This window comes from Ranitomeya imitator, chromosome 3 (genome assembly GCF_032444005.1).
Source record: "Ranitomeya imitator isolate aRanImi1 chromosome 3, aRanImi1.pri, whole genome shotgun sequence".
NCBI classification, from domain to species: domain Eukaryota; kingdom Metazoa; phylum Chordata; class Amphibia; order Anura; family Dendrobatidae; genus Ranitomeya; species Ranitomeya imitator.
In genome coordinates, this window is record NC_091284.1 from 676,002,991 (window position 1) to 676,027,838 (window position 24,848).

Genomic DNA, 24,848 nt, shown 5'->3' on the forward strand with positions numbered 1-24,848 from the left:
GCACCGTCAGCTGTTTCCGGGTTGTGTCAACTTCACTGAGACGCCTATGCTTGCCCCGTCGTGGGGCGGTCGAGTTAGCCAACTCCAGGGTGCCTCCAGTTTAGGAGCTTCCTATGTGGGCTGCGTGAACTGGTAGTCAAGGCTGGTTCTGTAGTGCCAGTAGGCCCAGCTCCCCCTGTAGGACTGTTGGGGTTCGGTAACTGCGGCTGCCTCGCGGCCTAGCTGTTCTCTCCTCTCCTGTGGGCCTTGGGGTCCACCACCTGGTTCCAGCACCGTCAGCTGGTTCCGGGCCGAGCCTTTGGCTTAGGTGCCTCCTCCTGGGTATCCGAGTTCCGCCAACGCCAGGCGGTCCTTGGTAGTGCTTTTAAGCGCGGGCACCTACAGCTTAGTAACCGGGTTCCAGCACCGTCAGCTGGTCCTCGGTCGTGCCATTGGCTCTTGCACACTGGGGCAACGCATCCGGGTTCCAGCACCGCCAGCTGGTTCTCGGCAGTGTTCTTGTCACAGGTACTCCCTCGTGCCAAGCCTGGTTTCAGCACCGTCAGCTGTTTCCGGGTTATGTCAACTTCACTGAGACGCCTATGCTTGCCCCGTCGTGGGGCGGTCGAGTTAGCCAACTCCAGGGTGCCTCCAGTTTAGGAGCTTCCTATGTGGGCTGCGTGAACTGGTAGTCAAGGTTGGTTCTGTAGTGCCAGTAGGCCCAGCTCCCCCTGTAGGACTGTTGGGGTTCGGTAACTGCGGCTGCCTCGCGGCCTAGCTGTTCTCTCCTCTCCTGTGGGCCTTGGGGTCCACCACCTGGTTCCAGCACCGTCAGCTGGTTCCGGGCCGAGCCTTTGGCTTAGGTGCCTCCTCCTGGGTATCCGAGTTCCGCCAACGCCAGGCGGTCCTTGGTAGTGCTTTTAAGCGCGGGCACCTACAGCTTAGTAACCGGGTTCCAGCACCGTCAGCTGGTCCTCGGTCGTGCCATTGGCTCTTGCACACTGGGGCAACGCATCCGGGTTCCAGCACCGCCAGCTGGTTCTCGGCAGTGTTCTTGTCACAGGTACTCCCTCGTGCCAAGCCTGGTTTCAGCACCGTCAGCTGTTTCCGGGTTGTGTCAACTTCACTGAGACGCCTATGCTTGCCCCGTCGTGGGGCGGTCGAGTTAGCCAACTCCAGGGTGCCTCCAGTTTAGGAGCTTCCTATGTGGGCTGCGTGAACTGGTAGTCAAGGCTGGTTCTGTAGTGCCAGTAGGCCCAGCTCCCCCTGTAGGACTGTTGGGGTTCGGTAACTGCGGCTGCCTCGCGGCCTAGCTGTTCTCTCCTCTCCTGTGGGCCTTGGGGTCCACCACCTGGTTCCAGCACCGTCAGCTGGTTCCGGGCCGAGCCTTTGGCTTAGGTGCCTCCTCCTGGGTATCCGAGTTCCGCCAACGCCAGGCGGTCCTTGGTAGTGCTTTTAAGCGCGGGCACCTACAGCTTAGCAACCGGGTTCCAGCACCGTCAGCTGGTCCTCGGTCGTGCCATTGGCTCTTGCACACTGGGGCAACGCATCCGGGTTCCAGCACCGCCAGCTGGTTCTCGGCAGTGTTCTTGTCACAGGTACTCCCTCGTGCCAAGCCTGGTTTCAGCACCGTCAGCTGTTTCCGGGTTGTGTCAACTTCACTGAGACGCCTATGCTTGCCCCGTCGTGGGGCGGTCGAGTTAGCCAACTCCAGGGTGCCTCCAGTTTAGGAGCTTCCTATGTGGGCTGCGTGAACTGGTAGTCAAGGTTGGTTCTGTAGTGCCAGTAGGCCCAGCTCCCCCTGTAGGACTGTTGGGGTTCGGTAACTGCGGCTGCCTCGCGGCCTAGCTGTTCTCTCCTCTCCTGTGGGCCTTGGGGTCCACCACCTGGTTCCAGCACCGTCAGCTGGTTCCGGGCCGAGCCTTTGGCTTAGGTGCCTCCTCCTGGGTATCCGAGTTCCGCCAACGCCAGGCGGTCCTTGGTAGTGCTTTTAAGCGCGGGCACCTACAGCTTAGTAACCGGGTTCCAGCACCGTCAGCTGGTCCTCGGTCGTGCCATTGGCTCTTGCACACTGGGGCAACGCATCCGGGTTCCAGCACCGCCAGCTGGTTCTCGGCAGTGTTCTTGTCACAGGTACTCCCTCGTGCCAAGCCTGGTTTCAGCACCGTCAGCTGTTTCCGGGTTGTGTCAACTTCACTGAGACGCCTATGCTTGCCCCGTCGTGGGGCGGTCGAGTTAGCCAACTCCAGGGTGCCTCCAGTTTAGGAGCTTCCTATGTGGGCTGCGTGAACTGGTAGTCAAGGCTGGTTCTGTAGTGCCAGTAGGCCCAGCTCCCCCTGTAGGACTGTTGGGGTTCGGTAACTGCGGCTGCCTCGCGGCCTAGCTGTTCTCTCCTCTCCTGTGGGCCTTGGGGTCCACCACCTGGTTCCAGCACCGTCAGCTGGTTCCGGGCCGAGCCTTTGGCTTAGGTGCCTCCTCCTGGGTATCCGAGTTCCGCCAACGCCAGGCGGTCCTTGGTAGTGCTTTTAAGCGCGGGCACCTACAGCTTAGTAACCGGGTTCCAGCACCGTCAGCTGGTCCTCGGTCGTGCCATTGGCTCTTGCACACTGGGGCAACGCATCCGGGTTCCAGCACCGCCAGCTGGTTCTCGGCAGTGTTCTTGTCACAGGTACTCCCTCGTGCCAAGCCTGGTTTCAGCACCGTCAGCTGTTTCCGGGTTGTGTCAACTTCACTGAGACGCCTATGCTTGCCCCGTCGTGGGGCGGTCGAGTTAGCCAACTCCAGGGTGCCTCCAGTTTAGGAGCTTCCTATGTGGGCTGCGTGAACTGGTAGTCAAGGTTGGTTCTGTAGTGCCAGTAGGCCCAGCTCCCCCTGTAGGACTGTTGGGGTTCGGTAACTGCGGCTGCCTCGCGGCCTAGCTGTTCTCTCCTCTCCTGTGGGCCTTGGGGTCCACCACCTGGTTCCAGCACCGTCAGCTGGTTCCGGGCCGAGCCTTTGGCTTAGGTGCCTCCTCCTGGGTATCCGAGTTCCGCCAACGCCAGGCGGTCCTTGGTAGTGCTTTTAAGCGCGGGCACCTACAGCTTAGTAACCGGGTTCCAGCACCGTCAGCTGGTCCTCGGTCGTGCCATTGGCTCTTGCACACTGGGGCAACGCATCCGGGTTCCAGCACCGCCAGCTGGTTCTCGGCAGTGTTCTTGTCACAGGTACTCCCTCGTGCCAAGCCTGGTTTCAGCACCGTCAGCTGTTTCCGGGTTGTGTCAACTTCACTGAGACGCCTATGCTTGCCCCGTCGTGGGGCGGTCGAGTTAGCCAACTCCAGGGTGCCTCCAGTTTAGGAGCTTCCTATGTGGGCTGCGTGAACTGGTAGTCAAGGCTGGTTCTGTAGTGCCAGTAGGCCCAGCTCCCCCTGTAGGACTGTTGGGGTTCGGTAACTGCGGCTGCCTCGCGGCCTAGCTGTTCTCTCCTCTCCTGTGGGCCTTGGGGTCCACCACCTGGTTCCAGCACCGTCAGCTGGTTCCGGGCCGAGCCTTTGGCTTAGGTGCCTCCTCCTGGGTATCCGAGTTCCGCCAACGCCAGGCGGTCCTTGGTAGTGCTTTTAAGCGCGGGCACCTACAGCTTAGCAACCGGGTTCCAGCACCGTCAGCTGGTCCTCGGTCGTGCCATTGGCTCTTGCACACTGGGGCAACGCATCCGGGTTCCAGCACCGCCAGCTGGTTCTCGGCAGTGTTCTTGTCACAGGTACTCCCTCGTGCCAAGCCTGGTTTCAGCACCGTCAGCTGTTTCCGGGTTGTGTCAACTTCACTGAGACGCCTATGCTTGCCCCGTCGTGGGGCGGTCGAGTTAGCCAACTCCAGGGTGCCTCCAGTTTAGGAGCTTCCTATGTGGGCTGCGTGAACTGGTAGTCAAGGTTGGTTCTGTAGTGCCAGTAGGCCCAGCTCCCCCTGTAGGACTGTTGGGGTTCGGTAACTGCGGCTGCCTCGCGGCCTAGCTGTTCTCTCCTCTCCTGTGGGCCTTGGGGTCCACCACCTGGTTCCAGCACCGTCAGCTGGTTCCGGGCCGAGCCTTTGGCTTAGGTGCCTCCTCCTGGGTATCCGAGTTCCGCCAACGCCAGGCGGTCCTTGGTAGTGCTTTTAAGCGCGGGCACCTACAGCTTAGTAACCGGGTTCCAGCACCGTCAGCTGGTCCTCGGTCGTGCCATTGGCTCTTGCACACTGGGGCAACGCATCCGGGTTCCAGCACCGCCAGCTGGTTCTCGGCAGTGTTCTTGTCACAGGTACTCCCTCGTGCCAAGCCTGGTTTCAGCACCGTCAGCTGTTTCCGGGTTGTGTCAACTTCACTGAGACGCCTATGCTTGCCCCGTCGTGGGGCGGTCGAGTTAGCCAACTCCAGGGTGCCTCCAGTTTAGGAGCTTCCTATGTGGGCTGCGTGAACTGGTAGTCAAGGCTGGTTCTGTAGTGCCAGTAGGCCCAGCTCCCCCTGTAGGACTGTTGGGGTTCGGTAACTGCGGCTGCCTCGCGGCCTAGCTGTTCTCTCCTCTCCTGTGGGCCTTGGGGTCCACCACCTGGTTCCAGCACCGTCAGCTGGTTCCGGGCCGAGCCTTTGGCTTAGGTGCCTCCTCCTGGGTATCCGAGTTCCGCCAACGCCAGGCGGTCCTTGGTAGTGCTTTTAAGCGCGGGCACCTACAGCTTAGTAACCGGGTTCCAGCACCGTCAGCTGGTCCTCGGTCGTGCCATTGGCTCTTGCACACTGGGGCAACGCATCCGGGTTCCAGCACCGCCAGCTGGTTCTCGGCAGTGTTCTTGTCACAGGTACTCCCTCGTGCCAAGCCTGGTTTCAGCACCGTCAGCTGTTTCCGGGTTGTGTCAACTTCACTGAGACGCCTATGCTTGCCCCGTCGTGGGGCGGTCGAGTTAGCCAACTCCAGGGTGCCTCCAGTTTAGGAGCTTCCTATGTGGGCTGCGTGAACTGGTAGTCAAGGTTGGTTCTGTAGTGCCAGTAGGCCCAGCTCCCCCTGTAGGACTGTTGGGGTTCGGTAACTGCGGCTGCCTCGCGGCCTAGCTGTTCTCTCCTCTCCTGTGGGCCTTGGGGTCCACCACCTGGTTCCAGCACCGTCAGCTGGTTCCGGGCCGAGCCTTTGGCTTAGGTGCCTCCTCCTGGGTATCCGAGTTCCGCCAACGCCAGGCGGTCCTTGGTAGTGCTTTTAAGCGCGGGCACCTACAGCTTAGTAACCGGGTTCCAGCACCGTCAGCTGGTCCTCGGTCGTGCCATTGGCTCTTGCACACTGGGGCAACGCATCCGGGTTCCAGCACCGCCAGCTGGTTCTCGGCAGTGTTCTTGTCACAGGTACTCCCTCGTGCCAAGCCTGGTTTCAGCACCGTCAGCTGTTTCCGGGTTGTGTCAACTTCACTGAGACGCCTATGCTTGCCCCGTCGTGGGGCGGTCGAGTTAGCCAACTCCAGGGTGCCTCCAGTTTAGGAGCTTCCTATGTGGGCTGCGTGAACTGGTAGTCAAGGCTGGTTCTGTAGTGCCAGTAGGCCCAGCTCCCCCTGTAGGACTGTTGGGGTTCGGTAACTGCGGCTGCCTCGCGGCCTAGCTGTTCTCTCCTCTCCTGTGGGCCTTGGGGTCCACCACCTGGTTCCAGCACCGTCAGCTGGTTCCGGGCCGAGCCTTTGGCTTAGGTGCCTCCTCCTGGGTATCCGAGTTCCGCCAACGCCAGGCGGTCCTTGGTAGTGCTTTTAAGCGCGGGCACCTACAGCTTAGCAACCGGGTTCCAGCACCGTCAGCTGGTCCTCGGTCGTGCCATTGGCTCTTGCACACTGGGGCAACGCATCCGGGTTCCAGCACCGCCAGCTGGTTCTCGGCAGTGTTCTTGTCACAGGTACTCCCTCGTGCCAAGCCTGGTTTCAGCACCGTCAGCTGTTTCCGGGTTGTGTCAACTTCACTGAGACGCCTATGCTTGCCCCGTCGTGGGGCGGTCGAGTTAGCCAACTCCAGGGTGCCTCCAGTTTAGGAGCTTCCTATGTGGGCTGCGTGAACTGGTAGTCAAGGCTGGTTCTGTAGTGCCAGTAGGCCCAGCTCCCCCTGTAGGACTGTTGGGGTTCGGTAACTGCGGCTGCCTCGCGGCCTAGCTGTTCTCTCCTCTCCTGTGGGCCTTGGGGTCCACCACCTGGTTCCAGCACCGTCAGCTGGTTCCGGGCCGAGCCTTTGGCTTAGGTGCCTCCTCCTGGGTATCCGAGTTCCGCCAACGCCAGGCGGTCCTTGGTAGTGCTTTTAAGCGCGGGCACCTACAGCTTAGTAACCGGGTTCCAGCACCGTCAGCTGGTCCTCGGTCGTGCCATTGGCTCTTGCACACTGGGGCAACGCATCCGGGTTCCAGCACCGCCAGCTGGTTCTCGGCAGTGTTCTTGTCACAGGTACTCCCTCGTGCCAAGCCTGGTTTCAGCACCGTCAGCTGTTTCCGGGTTGTGTCAACTTCACTGAGACGCCTATGCTTGCCCCGTCGTGGGGCGGTCGAGTTAGCCAACTCCAGGGTGCCTCCAGTTTAGGAGCTTCCTATGTGGGCTGCGTGAACTGGTAGTCAAGGTTGGTTCTGTAGTGCCAGTAGGCCCAGCTCCCCCTGTAGGACTGTTGGGGTTCGGTAACTGCGGCTGCCTCGCGGCCTAGCTGTTCTCTCCTCTCCTGTGGGCCTTGGGGTCCACCACCTGGTTCCAGCACCGTCAGCTGGTTCCGGGCCGAGCCTTTGGCTTAGGTGCCTCCTCCTGGGTATCCGAGTTCCGCCAACGCCAGGCGGTCCTTGGTAGTGCTTTTAAGCGCGGGCACCTACAGCTTAGTAACCGGGTTCCAGCACCGTCAGCTGGTCCTCGGTCGTGCCATTGGCTCTTGCACACTGGGGCAACGCATCCGGGTTCCAGCACCGCCAGCTGGTTCTCGGCAGTGTTCTTGTCACAGGTACTCCCTCGTGCCAAGCCTGGTTTCAGCACCGTCAGCTGTTTCCGGGTTGTGTCAACTTCACTGAGACGCCTATGCTTGCCCCGTCGTGGGGCGGTCGAGTTAGCCAACTCCAGGGTGCCTCCAGTTTAGGAGCTTCCTATGTGGGCTGCGTGAACTGGTAGTCAAGGTTGGTTCTGTAGTGCCAGTAGGCCCAGCTCCCCCTGTAGGACTGTTGGGGTTCGGTAACTGCGGCTGCCTCGCGGCCTAGCTGTTCTCTCCTCTCCTGTGGGCCTTGGGGTCCACCACCTGGTTCCAGCACCGTCAGCTGGTTCCGGGCCGAGCCTTTGGCTTAGGTGCCTCCTCCTGGGTATCCGAGTTCCGCCAACGCCAGGCGGTCCTTGGTAGTGCTTTTAAGCGCGGGCACCTACAGCTTAGTAACCGGGTTCCAGCACCGTCAGCTGGTCCTCGGTCGTGCCATTGGCTCTTGCACACTGGGGCAACGCATCCGGGTTCCAGCACCGCCAGCTGGTTCTCGGCAGTGTTCTTGTCACAGGTACTCCCTCGTGCCAAGCCTGGTTTCAGCACCGTCAGCTGTTTCCGGGTTGTGTCAACTTCACTGAGACGCCTATGCTTGCCCCGTCGTGGGGCGGTCGAGTTAGCCAACTCCAGGGTGCCTCCAGTTTAGGAGCTTCCTATGTGGGCTGCGTGAACTGGTAGTCAAGGCTGGTTCTGTAGTGCCAGTAGGCCCAGCTCCCCCTGTAGGACTGTTGGGGTTCGGTAACTGCGGCTGCCTCGCGGCCTAGCTGTTCTCTCCTCTCCTGTGGGCCTTGGGGTCCACCACCTGGTTCCAGCACCGTCAGCTGGTTCCGGGCCGAGCCTTTGGCTTAGGTGCCTCCTCCTGGGTATCCGAGTTCCGCCAACGCCAGGCGGTCCTTGGTAGTGCTTTTAAGCGCGGGCACCTACAGCTTAGTAACCGGGTTCCAGCACCGTCAGCTGGTCCTCGGTCGTGCCATTGGCTCTTGCACACTGGGGCAACGCATCCGGGTTCCAGCACCGCCAGCTGGTTCTCGGCAGTGTTCTTGTCACAGGTACTCCCTCGTGCCAAGCCTGGTTTCAGCACCGTCAGCTGTTTCCGGGTTGTGTCAACTTCACTGAGACGCCTATGCTTGCCCCGTCGTGGGGCGGTCGAGTTAGCCAACTCCAGGGTGCCTCCAGTTTAGGAGCTTCCTATGTGGGCTGCGTGAACTGGTAGTTAAGGTTGGTTCTGTAGTGCCAGTAGGCCCAGCTCCCCCTGTAGGACTGTTGGGGTTCGGTAACTGCGGCTGCCTCGCGGCCTAGCTGTTCTCTCCTCTCCTGTGGGCCTTGGGGTCCACCACCTGGTTCCAGCACCGTCAGCTGGTTCCGGGCCGAGCCTTTGGCTTAGGTGCCTCCTCCTGGGTATCCGAGTTCCGCCAACGCCAGGCGGTCCTTGGTAGTGCTTTTAAGCGCGGGCACCTACAGCTTAGTAACCGGGTTCCAGCACCGTCAGCTGGTCCTCGGTCGTGCCATTGGCTCTTGCACACTGGGGCAACGCATCCGGGTTCCAGCACCGCCAGCTGGTTCTCGGCAGTGTTCTTGTCACAGGTACTCCCTCGTGCCAAGCCTGGTTTCAGCACCGTCAGCTGTTTCCGGGTTGTGTCAACTTCACTGAGACGCCTATGCTTGCCCCGTCGTGGGGCGGTCGAGTTAGCCAACTCCAGGGTGCCTCCAGTTTAGGAGCTTCCTATGTGGGCTGCGTGAACTGGTAGTCAAGGCTGGTTCTGTAGTGCCAGTAGGCCCAGCTCCCCCTGTAGGACTGTTGGGGTTCGGTAACTGCGGCTGCCTCGCGGCCTAGCTGTTCTCTCCTCTCCTGTGGGCCTTGGGGTCCACCACCTGGTTCCAGCACCGTCAGCTGGTTCTCGGCAGTGTCTTTTGCTCTTGTACCTTCTGCTCCCCATCCTGGTTCCAGTACCGTCAGCTGGTTCCGGGCAGAGCCTTTGGCTTAGGTGCCTCCTTCTGGGTATCCAAGTTCCACCAATGTCAGGTGGTCCTTGGTAGTGCTTTCAGGCACGGGTACCTCCTGCTTAGTAACCGGGTTCCAGTAACGTCAGCTGGTCCTTGGTAGTTCCATTGGCTCTTGGACATTCGGCTACCCATCCGGGTTCCAGTACCGTCAGCTGGTTCTCGGCAGTGTCTTTTGCTCTTGTACCTTCTGCTCCCCATCCTGGTTCCAGTAACGTCATCTGGTTCCGGGCAGAGCCTTTGGCTTAGGTGCCTCCTTCTGGGTATCCGAGTTCCGCCAACGTCAGGCGGTCCTTGGTAGTGCTTTTTAGCACGGGTACCTCCTGCTTAGTAACCGGGTTCCAGTAACGTCAGCTGGTCCTCGGTAGTTCCATAGGCTCTTGAACCTTCGGGTAGCCATCCGAGTTCCAGTTCCATCAGCTGGTTCTTGGCATTTTCTCAGCCTTCTTGTACCTTCTGCTACATTTCCAAGTTGAAGACCCTAACGTCGACAACCCGGAAGACCACCCCGATGACGACGACCCGGAAGACCACCCCGATGACGACGATGACGACGACGGCGGAGACGACGACGGCTGAGACGACGACGGCGGAGATGACGACACTGGAGACGAAGACCCTGGAGACGACAACATGGAAGACCGAGAAGCAGAAGAACAAGAGGCTGCAGAACAAAGAGCAGAAGAACATTAAGCATAAGACTTAATATCAGAGCAAAAGATATTATCTAAATTATATGCAGAAGAAGACTAAGCAGTGTATGGGGGTGAGTCCGTTCCTCCTCGTGGTGCCCCTGGATAAAGCCTGATGCTGCAGGCCAAACTGAACGCGGACAAATGTAACTTTTGTGACTGGCAGAACGGAAGGTGTAATCTTCCAACTTTTATAGATAACAACTACGGGAATGCCTGTCACAAATGAGAATATGATGAAGAAGTAGAATAGGAAGAATAATAACAGTGGAATAAAAAGAATATGTAGAATAGGAAGAATAATAATAGTTGAAGAAAATGAATATGAAGAATGTAATAAAAAAAAAAAATAGGTAGAAGATGAAGAAGAAGATGAATAAGGTGAAGAAGTTGATGTCAAGGATGCTGATGATGATGAAGATGAAAGTGTGGGAAAAGAAAAAAAAAAAAGAAAAAAAAGAAGGGGAAGGGCGTGGAATAGTGAAACATCAATATCTGACAAAATAAAAAAAATTTACATACTCAATATCTTTTTCAATCCGAACGTCTTTAAAAAAAAAAAAAAAACATGCTATTCTATTTGATTGGACTAATCCTCATTGCCTTTAATGTCTCCGCCACCTCCCCCATACATCCTACATTATTCTTAGTTGTTTTCCTTCAGGTAGAATGAACCTACAAGGAAAGAAAGGGTTTATTTTAATTCCGATATTTTGGTCCCATTGACTTGCATTGGGATCGGGTATCGGTATCGGCGATATCCGATATTTTTTGAATATCGGCCGATCCAAACCGATACCGATACTTTCCGATATCGGAAGGTATCGCTCAACACTAGTCACCACGGTCAGTATATGACTACATCACAAAAACAATCATCAGCACAGAAATACAGCACCAGAACCAATGTCAGTACATGAATACATCATCAAGGTTAGTACAGTGATCACCTGCAATGCCAAGTTAGTCCCCAGCATATACACTTGTATTGCATTAAACTGCAACTCCCAGTATGTCCTTAACGATGGTAAGGAGATGTTTGGCATTGTTGATGTTACCAGGAAAAATATATCTTTGTACCGTGTTAGTCGGTAGGTAGAAAAATATTAAAATTTCAGAGTTGAGTCTGAGTGGTTGATACCTTTCAATGGTTAACTGAGTAGATGGTAACATATACGGTAGTCCTCGGACAATAAAACATGAAATTGCTGGTATTGAAAGGCAACTTCACATTCCAAAGAAACAGAAGAGTAAGGGAGTACAAACTTATGATGACATTTGACACATTCAGAGCAGGAATGAATGTGTTGCATGGTTTGTTTATTGACACAACAGTTTTCTCCCTATCTCACATTGATAATTTTGCTTCACATCACTTGTTTTATCTATAAAGTTTAAGTCCTCTTTTTCTCTTAAGAGGCAATTTGCATATTATATTTCCCAGAGGAGCATTGCACGGCGAATAAGCCTCCTTACCTTGACAAGCCAGAGCTGGTATGTCACTCTCTATAAGGAGAAAAGTTGCCCCTTAGACCCCAGTCCAGAGCCTCTCATCTAGCCAAATCAGTTCTCATGCTTCGCACTGACGAGGGCCAACAGCCCGAAACACCGTGTCTGCGAATTGAGATACTGATTTGGCTTTTATCCAAAGTCATATTGCACGACTTGTTAAAGGGTTGATTGTGACTTGTAGGATCGCTACTTCCAACAGGTGGCGCTATAGAGTACAAGTACTCTTTTTCTCTGAAGAGGCAATTTGCATATTGTTTTATCTATTGCATTATTTCAGGGGTATGTTGTGTATAAATATGTGACTATTCAGATTTTGTGCCATTCTATGTCTGAAGAAGAGACCTGAGTTGTCTTGAAAGCTTGCTATTTGTTACCATCTTTTCAGTTAGGCATTAAAAGGTATCAACCACTGAGGACTCTCAAATTTTAATATTGTTGTTACCAACCACCATCAAACTTCAGACCTGTAGTGAACGCTGTGTAAAGAGGAATTAAAGGGCTGACGGCCAGCAAGATGGGACCGCCAGCCCGAGCACTGCGGTCCCCGGAAATCTGATTGCGCTGAGAAGAACAGCAGCTAGTTAACCTACTAGCAGACAATTTTTTTTTTTACTATAAGCCTAAAAACTTAGTCAAAACTGAGTCTTGGCGAATCCTTTAAGTTCATGTCTCATTAGCAGTGGATTATACTGGTATACTAAGGACAACTTCCCGTAGAGTGAATGCAGGGCAGATTTGCCGATATCGTATTTCATGCCGAAAACCTGCTTATTCCATTATTTGCTGAAATCACATTCACATGCTTCAGATAAAAATCCAAAAATTTACCTGCGCTACAGAATTGAAATTCGCAGCATTTCAATTTATACTGCCTATATCCTCATGTGGTCACTCAACGATATGAAGGCTGAATTGTAAAGCAGTAAATACCATAGTGTATACAAAATACTGCCAAGATGTAAGGAGAGGAAAACGAAGACATTAATCGTATATTGAAAGGTACATGTGACATTTTAACAATAATGGTTATTGAATGTATCTTTGATTGTAGGCAAAGGAGACTTGATTGGATGTGAGGTTTCTTTTGAGGACTCTGTAATTAAAGCAAACGCGGATGTCAAAGGATTGACATATTGTGACCTTCAGGGGATCAGTCTGAAGGGACTTCGTGACACGCTATCACTATATCCAGAATATTCCTATAAATTCACAAGTCAGATCACACAGCAGCTCAGTTACAACTTGGGAAGCAGCAGATGTGAGCCGGAGGTAAGGACCACCAGCCAGCAATACAGCCAAAATGGCGGTGATATCTATTAAAGTGGATCTCATGTTACGGTACAAGAAATTCTCAAATATTTCTAAAATGTTCTTAATATTGCAAAATGCTTACATTTTAAAGACTTTAAAAAAAAGCAGATCTGTCAGCTACCCAGACATGGCTGATTGACATGTTGCACAAATTTAGCGACTTTTGTCGTTTTTGGTCAGTTTCTGCCGGCTACATCAACTTTTTGAAAAGTAAGTAGAGCTCAACAAGACATGACGTTGGTAAGTGCGAACAACTAATTTATTATAATTTACTCCCCAAAGCTAAAAGATGTGCCAAATTCATAATGAGAAGAATGCTTCTTAATTAATTTGGTACATTTCACTCTAGCGCTTCCTTCATCAAGACTGGCGCTAGCATTCCTTTTGTCAATCAGGTTGAGATAGCATAAGAAAGCATATGAACGTACCTCATTGACAATAGGCTACATTGAAGGGAATGTGTCACCAGGAAAATGCAGTCACCATGGTCTAGACCAGGAGAAGCTGAATAGATTGATATATAATTTTGCGAGAAAAGAGTCGTTATAACCTGTGTTTTAGGGCTCAAGCCCACTTGCGATGAAATCGAACAAATTCAGTCCGATAAAAAATCGGATTGAATTCGGACCAATGTTAATCTATGATTGTGTGTTCATCTGCGTTTGTTTTTCCAGCTCGTATCGGATCACGATCGGGCTGGAAAAAAATTGCAGCATGCTGCAATTGTAATCAGAAATCGGATTGCATCCCACAATAGAAGTCCATGGGTGCGAGAAAAAAAAAATGGCACAGCACTCACATCATGCGAGTGCTGTCCGATTTTTACGCACCAATGTCCTTTGAAAAGCCGGCAATTCATATGCGGCTACTGTAAAATCACACTGACAGGTTAGAATAGAAGAGATAGAGTACATATAAGCACATATAATGTGTATGTATATATATATATATATATATATACACAGTACAGACCAAAAGTTTGGACACACCTTCTCATTTAAAGATTTTTCTGTATTTTCATGACTATGAAAATTGTACATTCACACTGAAGGCATCAAAACTATGAATTAGCACATGTGGAATAATATACTTAAAAAAGTGTGAAACAACTGAAATTATGTCTTATATTCTAGGTTCTTCAAAGTAGCCACCTTTTGCTTTGATGACTGCTTGCACACTCTTGGCATTCTCTTGATGAGCTTCAAGAGGTGGTCACCAGAAATGGTCTTCAACAATCTTGAAGGAGTTTCCAGAGATGCTTAGCACTTGTTGGACCTTTTGCCTTCACTCAATCAAACTTCTGTGAAATCAAAGTGTCCACTTAGGAAGCAACACTGTTTGACAATCAATTTCACATGCTGTCGTGCAAATGGAATAGACAACAGATGGAAATTGTTGGCAATTATCAAGACACCCCTTATAAGGAGTGGTTCTGCAGGTGGGGACCACAGACATCTCAGTACCAATGCTTTCTAGCTGATGTTTTGGTCACTTTTAAATGTTGGATGTGCTTTCACACTCGTTTTAGCATGAGAAGAACTCTACAACCCACTCAAGTGGCTCAGGTAGTGCAGCTCATCCAGGATGGCACATCAATGCAAGCTGTGGCAAGGTTTGCTGTGTCTGTCAGCGTAGTGTCCAGAGGCTGGAGGCGCTACCAGGAGACAGGCAATTACACCAGGAGACGAGGAGGGGGCTGTAGGAGAGCAACAACCCAGCAGCAGGACCGCTACCTCAGCTTTGTGCAAGAAGGAACAGGAGGAGCACTGCCAGAGGCCTGCAAAATGACCTCCAGCAGGCCACAAATGTGCATGTGTCTGCACAAACGGTTAGAAACCGACTCCATGAGGATTGTCTGAATGCCCAACGTCCACAGATGGGGGTTGTGCTCACAGCCCAACACCGTGAAGAATGCTTGGCAATTGCCATAGGACACCAAGATTGGCAAATTCACCACTGGCACCCTTTGCTCTTCACAGATGAAAGCAGGTTCACACTGAGCACATGTGACAGATGTGACAGAGTCTGGAGACACCGTGGAGAGCAATCTGCTGCCTGCAACATGCTTCAGCATGACTGGTTTGGAAGTGGATCAGTAATGGTGTGGGGTGGCATTTCTTTGGAGGGCCGCACAGCCCTCCATGTGCTCGCCAGAGGTAGCCTGACTGCCATTAAGTACCGAGGTGAGATCCTCAGACCCCTTTTGAGACCATATGCTGGTGCAGTTGGCCCTGGGTTCCTCCTAATGCAGGACAATGCCAGACCTCATGTGGCTGGAGTGTGTCAGCAGTTCCTGCAAGATGAAGGAATTGAAGCTATGGACTGGCCCGCCCATTCCCTAGACCTGAATCTGATTGAACACATCTGGGCATCATGTCTCACCCCATCCACCGTCATGTTGCACCACAGACTTTCCAGGAGTTGGCGGATGCTTTAGACCAGGTCTGGGAGGAGATCCCTCAGTAGACCATCCGCCGCCTCATCAGGAGCATGCCCAGGCATTGTAGGGAGATCATACAGGCATGTGGAGGCCAGACACACTACTGAGCATCATTTCCTTGTCTTCAGGCATTTCCACTGAAGTTGGATCAGCTTGTAGCTTCATTTTCCACTTTGATTTTGAGCATCATTCCAACTCCAGACCTCCGTGGGATATTAGTTGTGATTTACGTTGATCATTTTTAGGTTTCATTGTTCTCAACACATTCTACTATGTAATGAATAATGATTTACAACTGGAATATTTCATTCTGTGACATCTAGGATGTGGGATATTAGTGGTCCCTTTATTTTTTTGAGCAGTGTAATATATATATATATATATATATATATATATATATATATCTCAGTGACATCTATATATCTTTATATTTCATAGAGAGATAGAAGATTAGCCGGTAATTCATTTGTCAGCTTCTGTAAAATCACTGCAGGAGCCGACAGGATATAAGACATGGATTGCATACACTAAATAAATGCAGAATAGGTAGATACAGTGGGGCAAAAAAGTATTTAGTCAGTCAGCAATAGTGCAAGTTCCACCACTTAAAAAGATGAGAGGCGTCTGTAATTTACATCATAGGTAGACCTCAACTATAGGAGACAAACTGAGAAAAAAAAATCCAGAAAATCACATTGTCTGTTTTTTTATCATTTTATTTGCATATTATGGTGGAAAATAAGTATTTGGTCAGAAACAAACAATCAAGATTTCTGGCTCTCACAGACCTGTAACTTCTTTTTTAAGAGTCTCCTCTTTCCTCCACTCATTACCTGTAGTAATGGCACCTGTTTAAACTTGTTATCAGTATAAAAAGACACCTGTGCACACCCTCAAACAGTCTGACTCCAAACTCCACTATGGTGAAGACCAAAGAGCTGTCAAAGGACACCAGAAACAAAATTGTAGCCCTGCACCAGGCTGGGAAGACTGAATCTGCAATAGCCAACCAGCTTGGAGTGAAGAAATCATCAGTGGGAGCAATAATTAGAAAATGGAAGACATACAAGACCACTGATAATCTCCCTCGATCTGGGGCTCCACGCAAAATCCCTCCCCGTGGGGTCAGAATGATCACAAGAACGGTGAGCAAAAATCCCAGAACCACGTGGGGGTCCTAGTGAATGAACTGCAGAGAGCTGGGACCAATGTAACAAGGCCTACCATAAGTAACACACTACGCCACCATGGACTCAGATCCTGCAGTGCCAGACGTGTCCCACTGCTTAAGCCAGTACATGTCCGGGCCCGTCTGAAGTTTGCTAGAGAGCATTTGGATGATCCAGAGGAGTTTTGGGAGAATGTCCTATGGTCTGATGAAACCAAACTGGAACTGTTTGGTAGAAACACAACTTGTCGTGTTTGGAGGAAAAAGAATACTGAGTTGCATCCATCAAACACCATACCTACTGTAAAGCATGGTGGTGGAAACATCATGCTTTGGGGCTGTTTCTCTGCAAAGGGGCCAGGACGACTGATCCGGGTACATGAAAGAATGAATGGGGCCATATATCGTGAGATTTTGAGTGCAAACCTCCTTCCATCAGCAAGGGCATTGAAGATGAAACGTGGCTGGGTCTTTCAACATGACAATGATCCAAAGCACACCGCCAGGGCAACGAAGGAGTGGCTTCGTAAGAAGCATTTCAAGGTCCTGGAGTGGCCTAGCCAGTCTCCAGATCTCAACCCTATAGAAAACCTTTGGAGGGAGTTGAAAGTCCGCGTTGCCAAGCGAAAAGCCAAAAACATCACTGCTCTAGAGGAGATCTGCATGGAGGAATGGGCCAACATACCCACAACAGTGTGTGGCAACCTTGTGAAGACTTACAGAAAACGTTTGACCTCCGTCATTGCCAACAAAGAATATATTACAAAGTATTGAGATGAAATTTTGTTTCTGACCAAATACTTATTTTCCACCATAATATGCAAATAAAATGTTAAAAAAACAGACAATGTGATTTTCTGGATTTTTTTTTCTCAGTTTGTCTCCCATAGTTGAGGTCTACCTATGATGTAAATTACAGACGCCTCTCATCTTTTTAAGTGGTGGAACTTGCACTATTGCTGACTGACTAAATACTTTTTTGCCCCACTGTATATAGATGTCAGTGACCAGTACAATTAGTAGTGTGTGTGTGCAAATTAGGGGACATGCATATAATTAATAAAAGATTATTTTTGAGGGGAAAATTGGCGTGGGCTCCTACTCAATTTTTAAAACCAGAAAAGGGAAAGCCAGCAACTGGGGGGCAGTTATTAATAGCCTAGGAAGGGACCATGGTTATTGGGCCTCCTGGCTAAAAACATCTGCCCCCAGCCACTCCAGAAATGACGCATCTCTAAGATGCGCTAATTCCGGCACTTAGCCTCTCTCTTCCCACTTGCCCTGTAACAATGGCAAGTTGGGTAATAGTTGTGGGGTTGATGTCACCTTTGTATTGTCAGGTGACATCAAGCACACGGCTTAGTAATGGAGAGGTGTCAATTGGACACCTATCCATTACTAATCTAATAGTTGTTAAGACACAGCCAGAATAAAGTATTTTGATGAAATCAAACAAAACAGTTTCCCATCTTTATTGTACTCCTAATTCCTGCGACGTCCTCGTTCTCTTGTAATAAACATAAAATAATAAAGCAACAATATACTCATACCTGTCCGTCGTTCTGTCCTACGCTGTAATCCATATCTGGGGTAAATACAGATTTCAACCAGGACGGTGCAAAGATGCGACTGACTGGCTGAAAACCACTAGTAAATAAGGAGATGCTGCCAGTGCAGCTTCAATGACTAGCGGTGCCGTCACTGAAGCTGCGCTGCCTCACAGCCTGACCTGCGCTGAACTCTGGATCGTACGAAAATGCCAGTTCAGTACTGAAGCCGACAAATGAATTACTGGCCTTTCTTCTATCTTTGTGTGCAATATAAATTTATATGTATGTATGTATGTAATGTGTGTGTGTTTCACCGATATATATACAGTATATATATATATATATATATATATATACACACATACATATATATATATATATATATACACACACACCCACACACATCTATTCTATGTGTATATTTCTATTCTATCTATTCTAACCTGTCAGTGTGATTATACTGTGCGCCGCAGATCATTTGCCGGCTTTTAATCTATCGATCTAAAATATATATATATATATATTAGCTATTGAACCCATTCTACGCCCGGGTGGCGAGCATTTATATTGGTATATGGTCTCCATCCTGGTATGTGCTGCTCCATCCTGCATCCCCATCCTGTCATGTGCTGCCCCCATCCTGCGCCCCCATCCTGTCATGTGCTGCTCCATCCTGCATCCCCATCCTGACATGTGCTGCTCCATCCTGCGTCCCCATCCTGTCATGTGCTGCTCCATCCTGCGCCCCCATTCTGTCATGTGCTGCTCCATCCTGCGCCCCCGTTCTGTCATGTGCTGCTCCCATCCTGCGCCTCCATTCTGTCATTTGCTGCTCCCATCCTGTCATGTGCTGCTCCCATCCTGCGCCCCCGTTCTGTCATGTGCTGCTCCCATCCTGCGCCCCGTTCTGTCATGTGCTGCTCCCATCCTGCGCCCCCGTTCTGTCATGTGCTGCTCCCATCCTGCGCCCATTCTGTCATGTGCTGCTGCCATCCTGCACCCGTTCTGTCATGTGCTGCTCCTATCCTGCGCCCGTTCTGTCATGTGCTGCTGCCATACTGCGCCCGTTCTGTCATGTGCTTCTCCCATCCTGCTCCCCTGTTCTGACATGTGCTGCTCCCATCCTGCGCCCGTTCTGTCATGTGCTGCTCCCATCCTGCGCCCGTTCTGTCATGTGCTGCTGCCATCCTGCGCCTGTTCTGTCATGTGCTGCTGCCATCCTGCGCCCGTTCTGTCATGTGCTGTTGCCATCCTGCGCCCGTTCTGTCATGTGCTGCTGCCATCCTGCGCCCGTTCTGTCATGTGCTGCTGCCATCCTGCGCCCGTTCTGTCATGTGCTGCTGCCATCCTTCCCCCGTTCTGTCATGTGCTGCTGCCATCCTGCGCCCGTTCTGTCATGTGCTGCTGCCATCCTTCCCCCGTTCTGTCATGTGCTGCTCCCATCCTGCGCCACCATTGTATTATATGTCCCCCATAAGACGCTCCAGTGTGTATGCCCCCGTATGCTGCTGCCATATAAAAAAAAAAAAAATACCATACTCACCTATCGTCCGGCTCCACTGCAGGTGTGTCTTCAAGAAAATGGCGCCGGAAAGTGCTTTCCGGCGCCATTTTCTTGAAGACACACCCCGGCTCCTCTGCCTGTGACTGGTAAGTCAGAGGGCGGCGCCGGCGCGCATTAAGCGCGTCATCGCGCCCTCTGAACTGTCACAGCAGAGGAGCCGGGAGACGGAACCGCACGCAGTGCTGGAACGGGGAAAGGTGAATATACTTACCCTCCTGGCGGTCCCTGACTCTCCAGTGGAGATCGCGATCTCCTGGGAGCGTCACTCTGTGGGGGCCAGACTGCGCCTGCGCAGTCTATAAAGGCTTCGGACAGAGTGACGCTCCCAGCGTTATATTATAGATATCTAATATATAATTGCCTAGAATACTACTTCCTGCAATTTGTGCCAACTTCCGTGGCTTTGTCCGGAGCTAATGTCCGGAGCTAATGTCCGGAGATAAGTGACGTCAACAGTGTCCAGTGTCTGATTGGTTGCCGCCTGCTGCGAGCGACCAATCAGAAACGTGCCGTACTGTGACACACTCCGCCCGCCATTTTGGTGTGATTTTTGAATTTTTACCTCACAGCAAGTTTCTACTGCGTGGAGGCGGGCCCAGTGACGTTGCTCTTCAAGCTCCTGCCGAATTTCGTCAAAAAAATGATAATACCATTTACCAAAACTATATATATTTAGTTGTGAAGTGGTTCAGTGACATTTTCACACCAATTTTGAACTTTTGTTTGGTGTTTTCTCCATATACTGCCTATTATTTTTGTTCTTTCTTACTATTATTTATTAATTGTATTATTCTTACATTTGAATAAATAAAGTATATATGGATTCTAGACTCCCGATTCTTTATAATCGGGCTGCCATCTAGTATATATATATATATATATATACATATATATATATATATATATACACACACACAGTATATACTATATACAGTGGGGCAAAAAAGTATTTAGTCAGTCAGCAATAGTGCAAGTTCCACCACTTAAAAAGATGAGAGGCGTCTGTAATTTACATCATAGGTAGACCTCAACTATGGGAGACAAACTGAGAAAAAAAAATCCAGAAAATCACATTGTCTGTTTTTTTTAACATTTTATTTGCATATTATGGTGGAAAATAAGTATTTGGTCAGAAACAAAATTTCATCTCAATACTTTGTAATATATCCTTTGTTGGCAATGACAGAGGTCAAACGTTTTCTGTAAGTCTTCACAAGGTTGCCACACACTGTTGTTGGTATGTTGGCCCATTCCTCCATGCAGATCTCCTCTAGAGCAGTGATGTTTTTGGCTTTTCGCTTGGCAACACGGACTTTCAACTCCCTCCAAAGGTTTTCTATAGGGTTGAGATCTGGAGACTGGCTAGGCCACTCCAGGACCTTGAAATGCTTCTTACGAAGCCACTCCTTCGTTGCCCTGGTGGTGTGCATCATTGTCATGTTGAAGGACCCAGCCACGTTTCATCTTCAATGCCCTCGCTGATGGAAGGAGGCTTGCACTCAAAATCTCATGATACATGGCCCCATTCATTCTTTCATGTACCCGGATCAGTCGTCCTGGCCCCTTTGCAGAGAAACAGCCCCAAAGCATGATGTTTCCACCACCATGCTTTACAGTAGGTATGGTGTTTGATGGATGCAACTCAGTATTCTTTTTCCTCCAAACACGACAAGTTGTGTTTCTACCAAACAGTTCCAGTTTGGTTTCATCAGACCATAGGACATTCTCCCAAAACTCCTCTGAATCATCCAAATGCTCTCTAGCAAACTTCAGATGGGCCCGGACATGTATTGGCTTAAGCAGTGGGACACGTCTGGCACTGCAGGATCTGAGTCCATGGTGGCGTAGTGTGTTACTTATGGTAGGCCTTGTTACATTGGTCCCAGCTCTCTGCAGTTCATTCACTATGTCCCCCCGCGTGGTTCTGGGATTTTTGCTCACCATTCTTGTGATCATTCTGACCCCAAGGGGTGGGATTTTGCGTGGAGCCCCAGATCGAGGGAGATTATCAGTGGTCTGGTATGTCTTCCATTTTCTAATTATTGCTCCCACTGTTGATTTCTTCACTCCAAGCTGGTTGGCTATTGCAGATTCAGTCTTCCCAGCCTGGTGCAGGGCTACAATTTTGTTTCTGGTGTCCTTTGACAGCTCTTTGGTCTTCACCATAGTGGAGTTTGGAGTCAGACTGTTTGAGGGTGTGCACAGGTGTCTTTTTATACTGATAACAAGTTTAAACAGGTGCCATTACTACAGGTAATGAGTGGAGGAAAGAGGAGACCCTTAAAGAAGAAGTTACAGGTCTGTGAGAGCCAGAAATCTTGATTGTTTGTTTCTGACCAAATACATATTTTCCACCATAATATGCAAATAAAATGTTAAAAAAACAGACAATGTGATTTTCTGGATTTTTTTTTCTCAGTTTGTCTCCCATAGTTGAGGTCTACCTATGATGTAAATTACAGACGCCTCTCATCTTTTTAAGTGGTGGAACTTGCACTATTGCTGACTGACTAAATACTTTTTTTGCCCCACTGTATATATATACATACACACAGTATATGTATATATATATATATATATATATATATATATATATATATATATATATATATATATATATATATATATATATATTATACACAGCTCTGGCAAAAATTAAGAGACCACCACATTAAGAACCCTGTCAGGGGCAGCCCAATCTCCAGACTTGAACCCCATTGAAAACCTCTGGAATGTAATCAAGAGGATGATGGATAGTTACAAGCCATCAAACAAAGAAGTAAATAAATTAAGGGTGAGCACTGCTGGAAGGGTGCACAGGTAGGTTCCCACACCATGTGGCATCAATATAAAGAGAACCTGGCACTCAACTTAAGTATAGGAAGCTCAGTATTTATTGTGTAGTACCACTAAACATTTCGGTCTAAGGCAACCTTCCTCAGTAACGTACTTATAGACTTGGAAAGCGATAGTGGTGATCACTCACTCTGCACTGTATTGACAAGCGGTGGACTCCGTGTCATACCCTGGACCCACAGTGAGCAGCTCATTTCCATCCTTCTTGTTGGATGCCCTACCATTATTAAGAAGCATAACCGATCAGGATTTAGTCTGATCACTACTATCGCTTTCCAAGTCTATAAGTACGTTACTGAGGAAGGTTTCCTTAGACCGAAACGTTTAGTGGTTCTAAACAATAAATACTGAGCTTCCTATACTTGAGTGCCAGGTTCTCTTTATATTGATCAAACAAATAACTGCTTAAATTTTTGTGCCAGAATCAGTGTGAAAGACTGGTGGAAAGCATGCCAAGACGCATGAAAGCTGTGATTAAAAATCATGGTTATTCCACAAAATATTGATTTCTGAACTCTTCCTGAGTTAAAACATTAGTATTGTTGTTTCTAAATGATTATGAACTTGTTTTATTTGCATTATTTGGAGGTCTGAAAGCCCTGGTTTTTTTTGTTTTGTTTTTTTATTTTGACCATTTTTCTTTGTCAGAAAAATACAAATAATAATAATAATCATTATTTATATAGCGCCAACATATTCCGCAGCGCTTTACAGTTTAACAGTTTCAAACACAACAGTCATAAGTAACAACTAGAGTTGAGCGACCTTGACCTTTTTAGAGTCGAGCCGGGTTTTGCGAAACCCGACTATGTCCAAAGTCGGGTCGAGTGAAATCGGCCGATTATGACGTAAAGTCGGGATCGACCGAAACACGAAACCCAATGCAAGTCAATGGGGCAGCATAGTCGGCAGTGAGTGGGGGCCAGGAAAACACCTAGAGTGCCCATTTTAATGTCAAAACCATCCATTCTTCTTAATGAAGCTTGTCAAGCGTAATTTACCTTATAATAATTGGAAGGCATTTGAAATTGGGGGTCATTTGGCTAAAGTTGTGGGGGGTAGGGCTGGTTCAAGTAATTAGTGGGCCCAGGAAATCTGGACCACGTCACGGCAGTGGAGCAGGGAGAGGTAAGTATTTCAACTTTGCAAGTGCTGTGAACCTGAGCAAGCAGGGGGGGCCCACTCGTTGGCATTGGCACTGGCACAGGGCCCCTCAAAGTACAGCGGTGTGTTTGCACGGCGGGGGCGCCTCCCACCGGCAGCAACACTTTTGCGTACTATGAGAGGCCCTGTGCCAGTGACGTCGCCAACTAGTATTCCTCCCCCCACCTGATGAAGGAACCTGCACTTTCATCTGCACCTTCCTCTTTGTCCCCGTGTAAGGTGGTATGGTATGCGGGAAGAGCAACCTGACTTTCAGCAGGGTCACAATGTTGTTGTGTAGCGTGCACGGGGAATGTTGCGTTATGGGTCAATGTACCAGCAGACTCATCTATCACTGGCTGGGCAATGGGCACGATGAAGTGGAAACACAGATATAGGCCCAAAGAAGAAAGTGGGCTAAATGCAGTTCAAAATTGGTAACACAGGAATAACCAGGGGGCATTGCAGTGGAGGACAACTGGAATGAGAGGCTGACACAGAGAGTAGGGCCAAATCAGTAAGTAGTCGAAATGCAGTTCAAAATTGGCAACCGTAGTAAACAGGCGGCACAGCTTTGTTCAGTGGAGGAGAACAGCAAGGAGTGGCAGACACCGATAGTAGGCCCCAACCCAACTAGTAGGCCAAATGCAGTCTAACATTAACAACTACTTAACGAGAGGCTGAAAATGGTATTTCAGGACAGGAAACCAGGAGAACAGCAAGGAGTGGCAGACACCGATAGTAGGCCCCAAACCAACTAGTACGCCAAATGCAGTTGTTCCATTTAACCACAATTTAATGAGAGCCTGAAGATAGAAGCTCAGGAAAGGCAACCTGGGGAACACCTTGGAGTGTAACACACCATCTCTCTCCACCCCATACCCATTTTGTAGGCCTAATGCTGTGTACTTTTCTACAACTACTAAACGAGAGTCGGAAGACCGAAGCAATGGCAAGGAAACCTGGGGAACACCTTGGAGTGTAACACACCATCTCTCTACACCCCATACCCAATTTGTAGGCCTAATGCAGCCTACTTTCCGACACCTACTAAACGAGAGCATGAAGATCGAAGCTCAGGAAAGGCAACCTGGGGAACACCTTGGAGTGTAACACACCATCTCTCTCCACCCCATACCCATTTTTTAGGCCTAATGCAGTGTACTTTTCTACAACTACTAAACGAGAGTCGGAAGACCGAAGCAATGGCAAGGAAACCTGGGGAACACCTTGGAGTGTAACACACCATCTCTCTCCACCCCATTCCCCATTTTTTAGGCCTAATGCAGCCTACTTTCCGACACCTACTAAACGAGAGCATGAAGATCGAAGCTCAGGAAAGGCAACCTGGGGAACACCTTGGAGTGTAACACACCATCTCTCTCCACCCCATACCCATTTTGTAGGCCTAATGCTGTGTACTTTTCTACAACTACTAAACGAGAGTCGGAAGACCGAAGCAATGGCAAGGAAACCTGGGGAACACCTTGGAGTGTAACACACCATCTCTCTCCACCCCATACCCAATTTGTAGGCCTAATGCAGCCTACTTTCCGACACCTACTAAACGAGAGCATGAAGATCGAAGCTCAGGAAAGGCAACCTGGGGAACACCTTGGAGTGTAACACACCATCTCTCTCCACCCCATACCCATTTTGTAGG

The 24,848-nt window shown here is 50.0% G+C and overlaps 1 protein-coding gene across 1 annotated transcript in view; it reads left to right on the forward strand.

Moving 5' to 3' along the window:
- The window catches only part of KCNH3 (potassium voltage-gated channel subfamily H member 3), a 140,453-nt gene that overhangs the window by 95,289 nt on the left and 20,316 nt on the right, over positions 1 to 24,848 (forward strand). Inside the window, exon 12 of the mRNA XM_069758366.1 lies at positions 12,205 to 12,422. Within this exon, the coding sequence (XP_069614467.1) occupies positions 12,205 to 12,422 (218 nt within the window). The remainder of the gene's footprint in view (positions 1 to 12,204; positions 12,423 to 24,848) is intronic.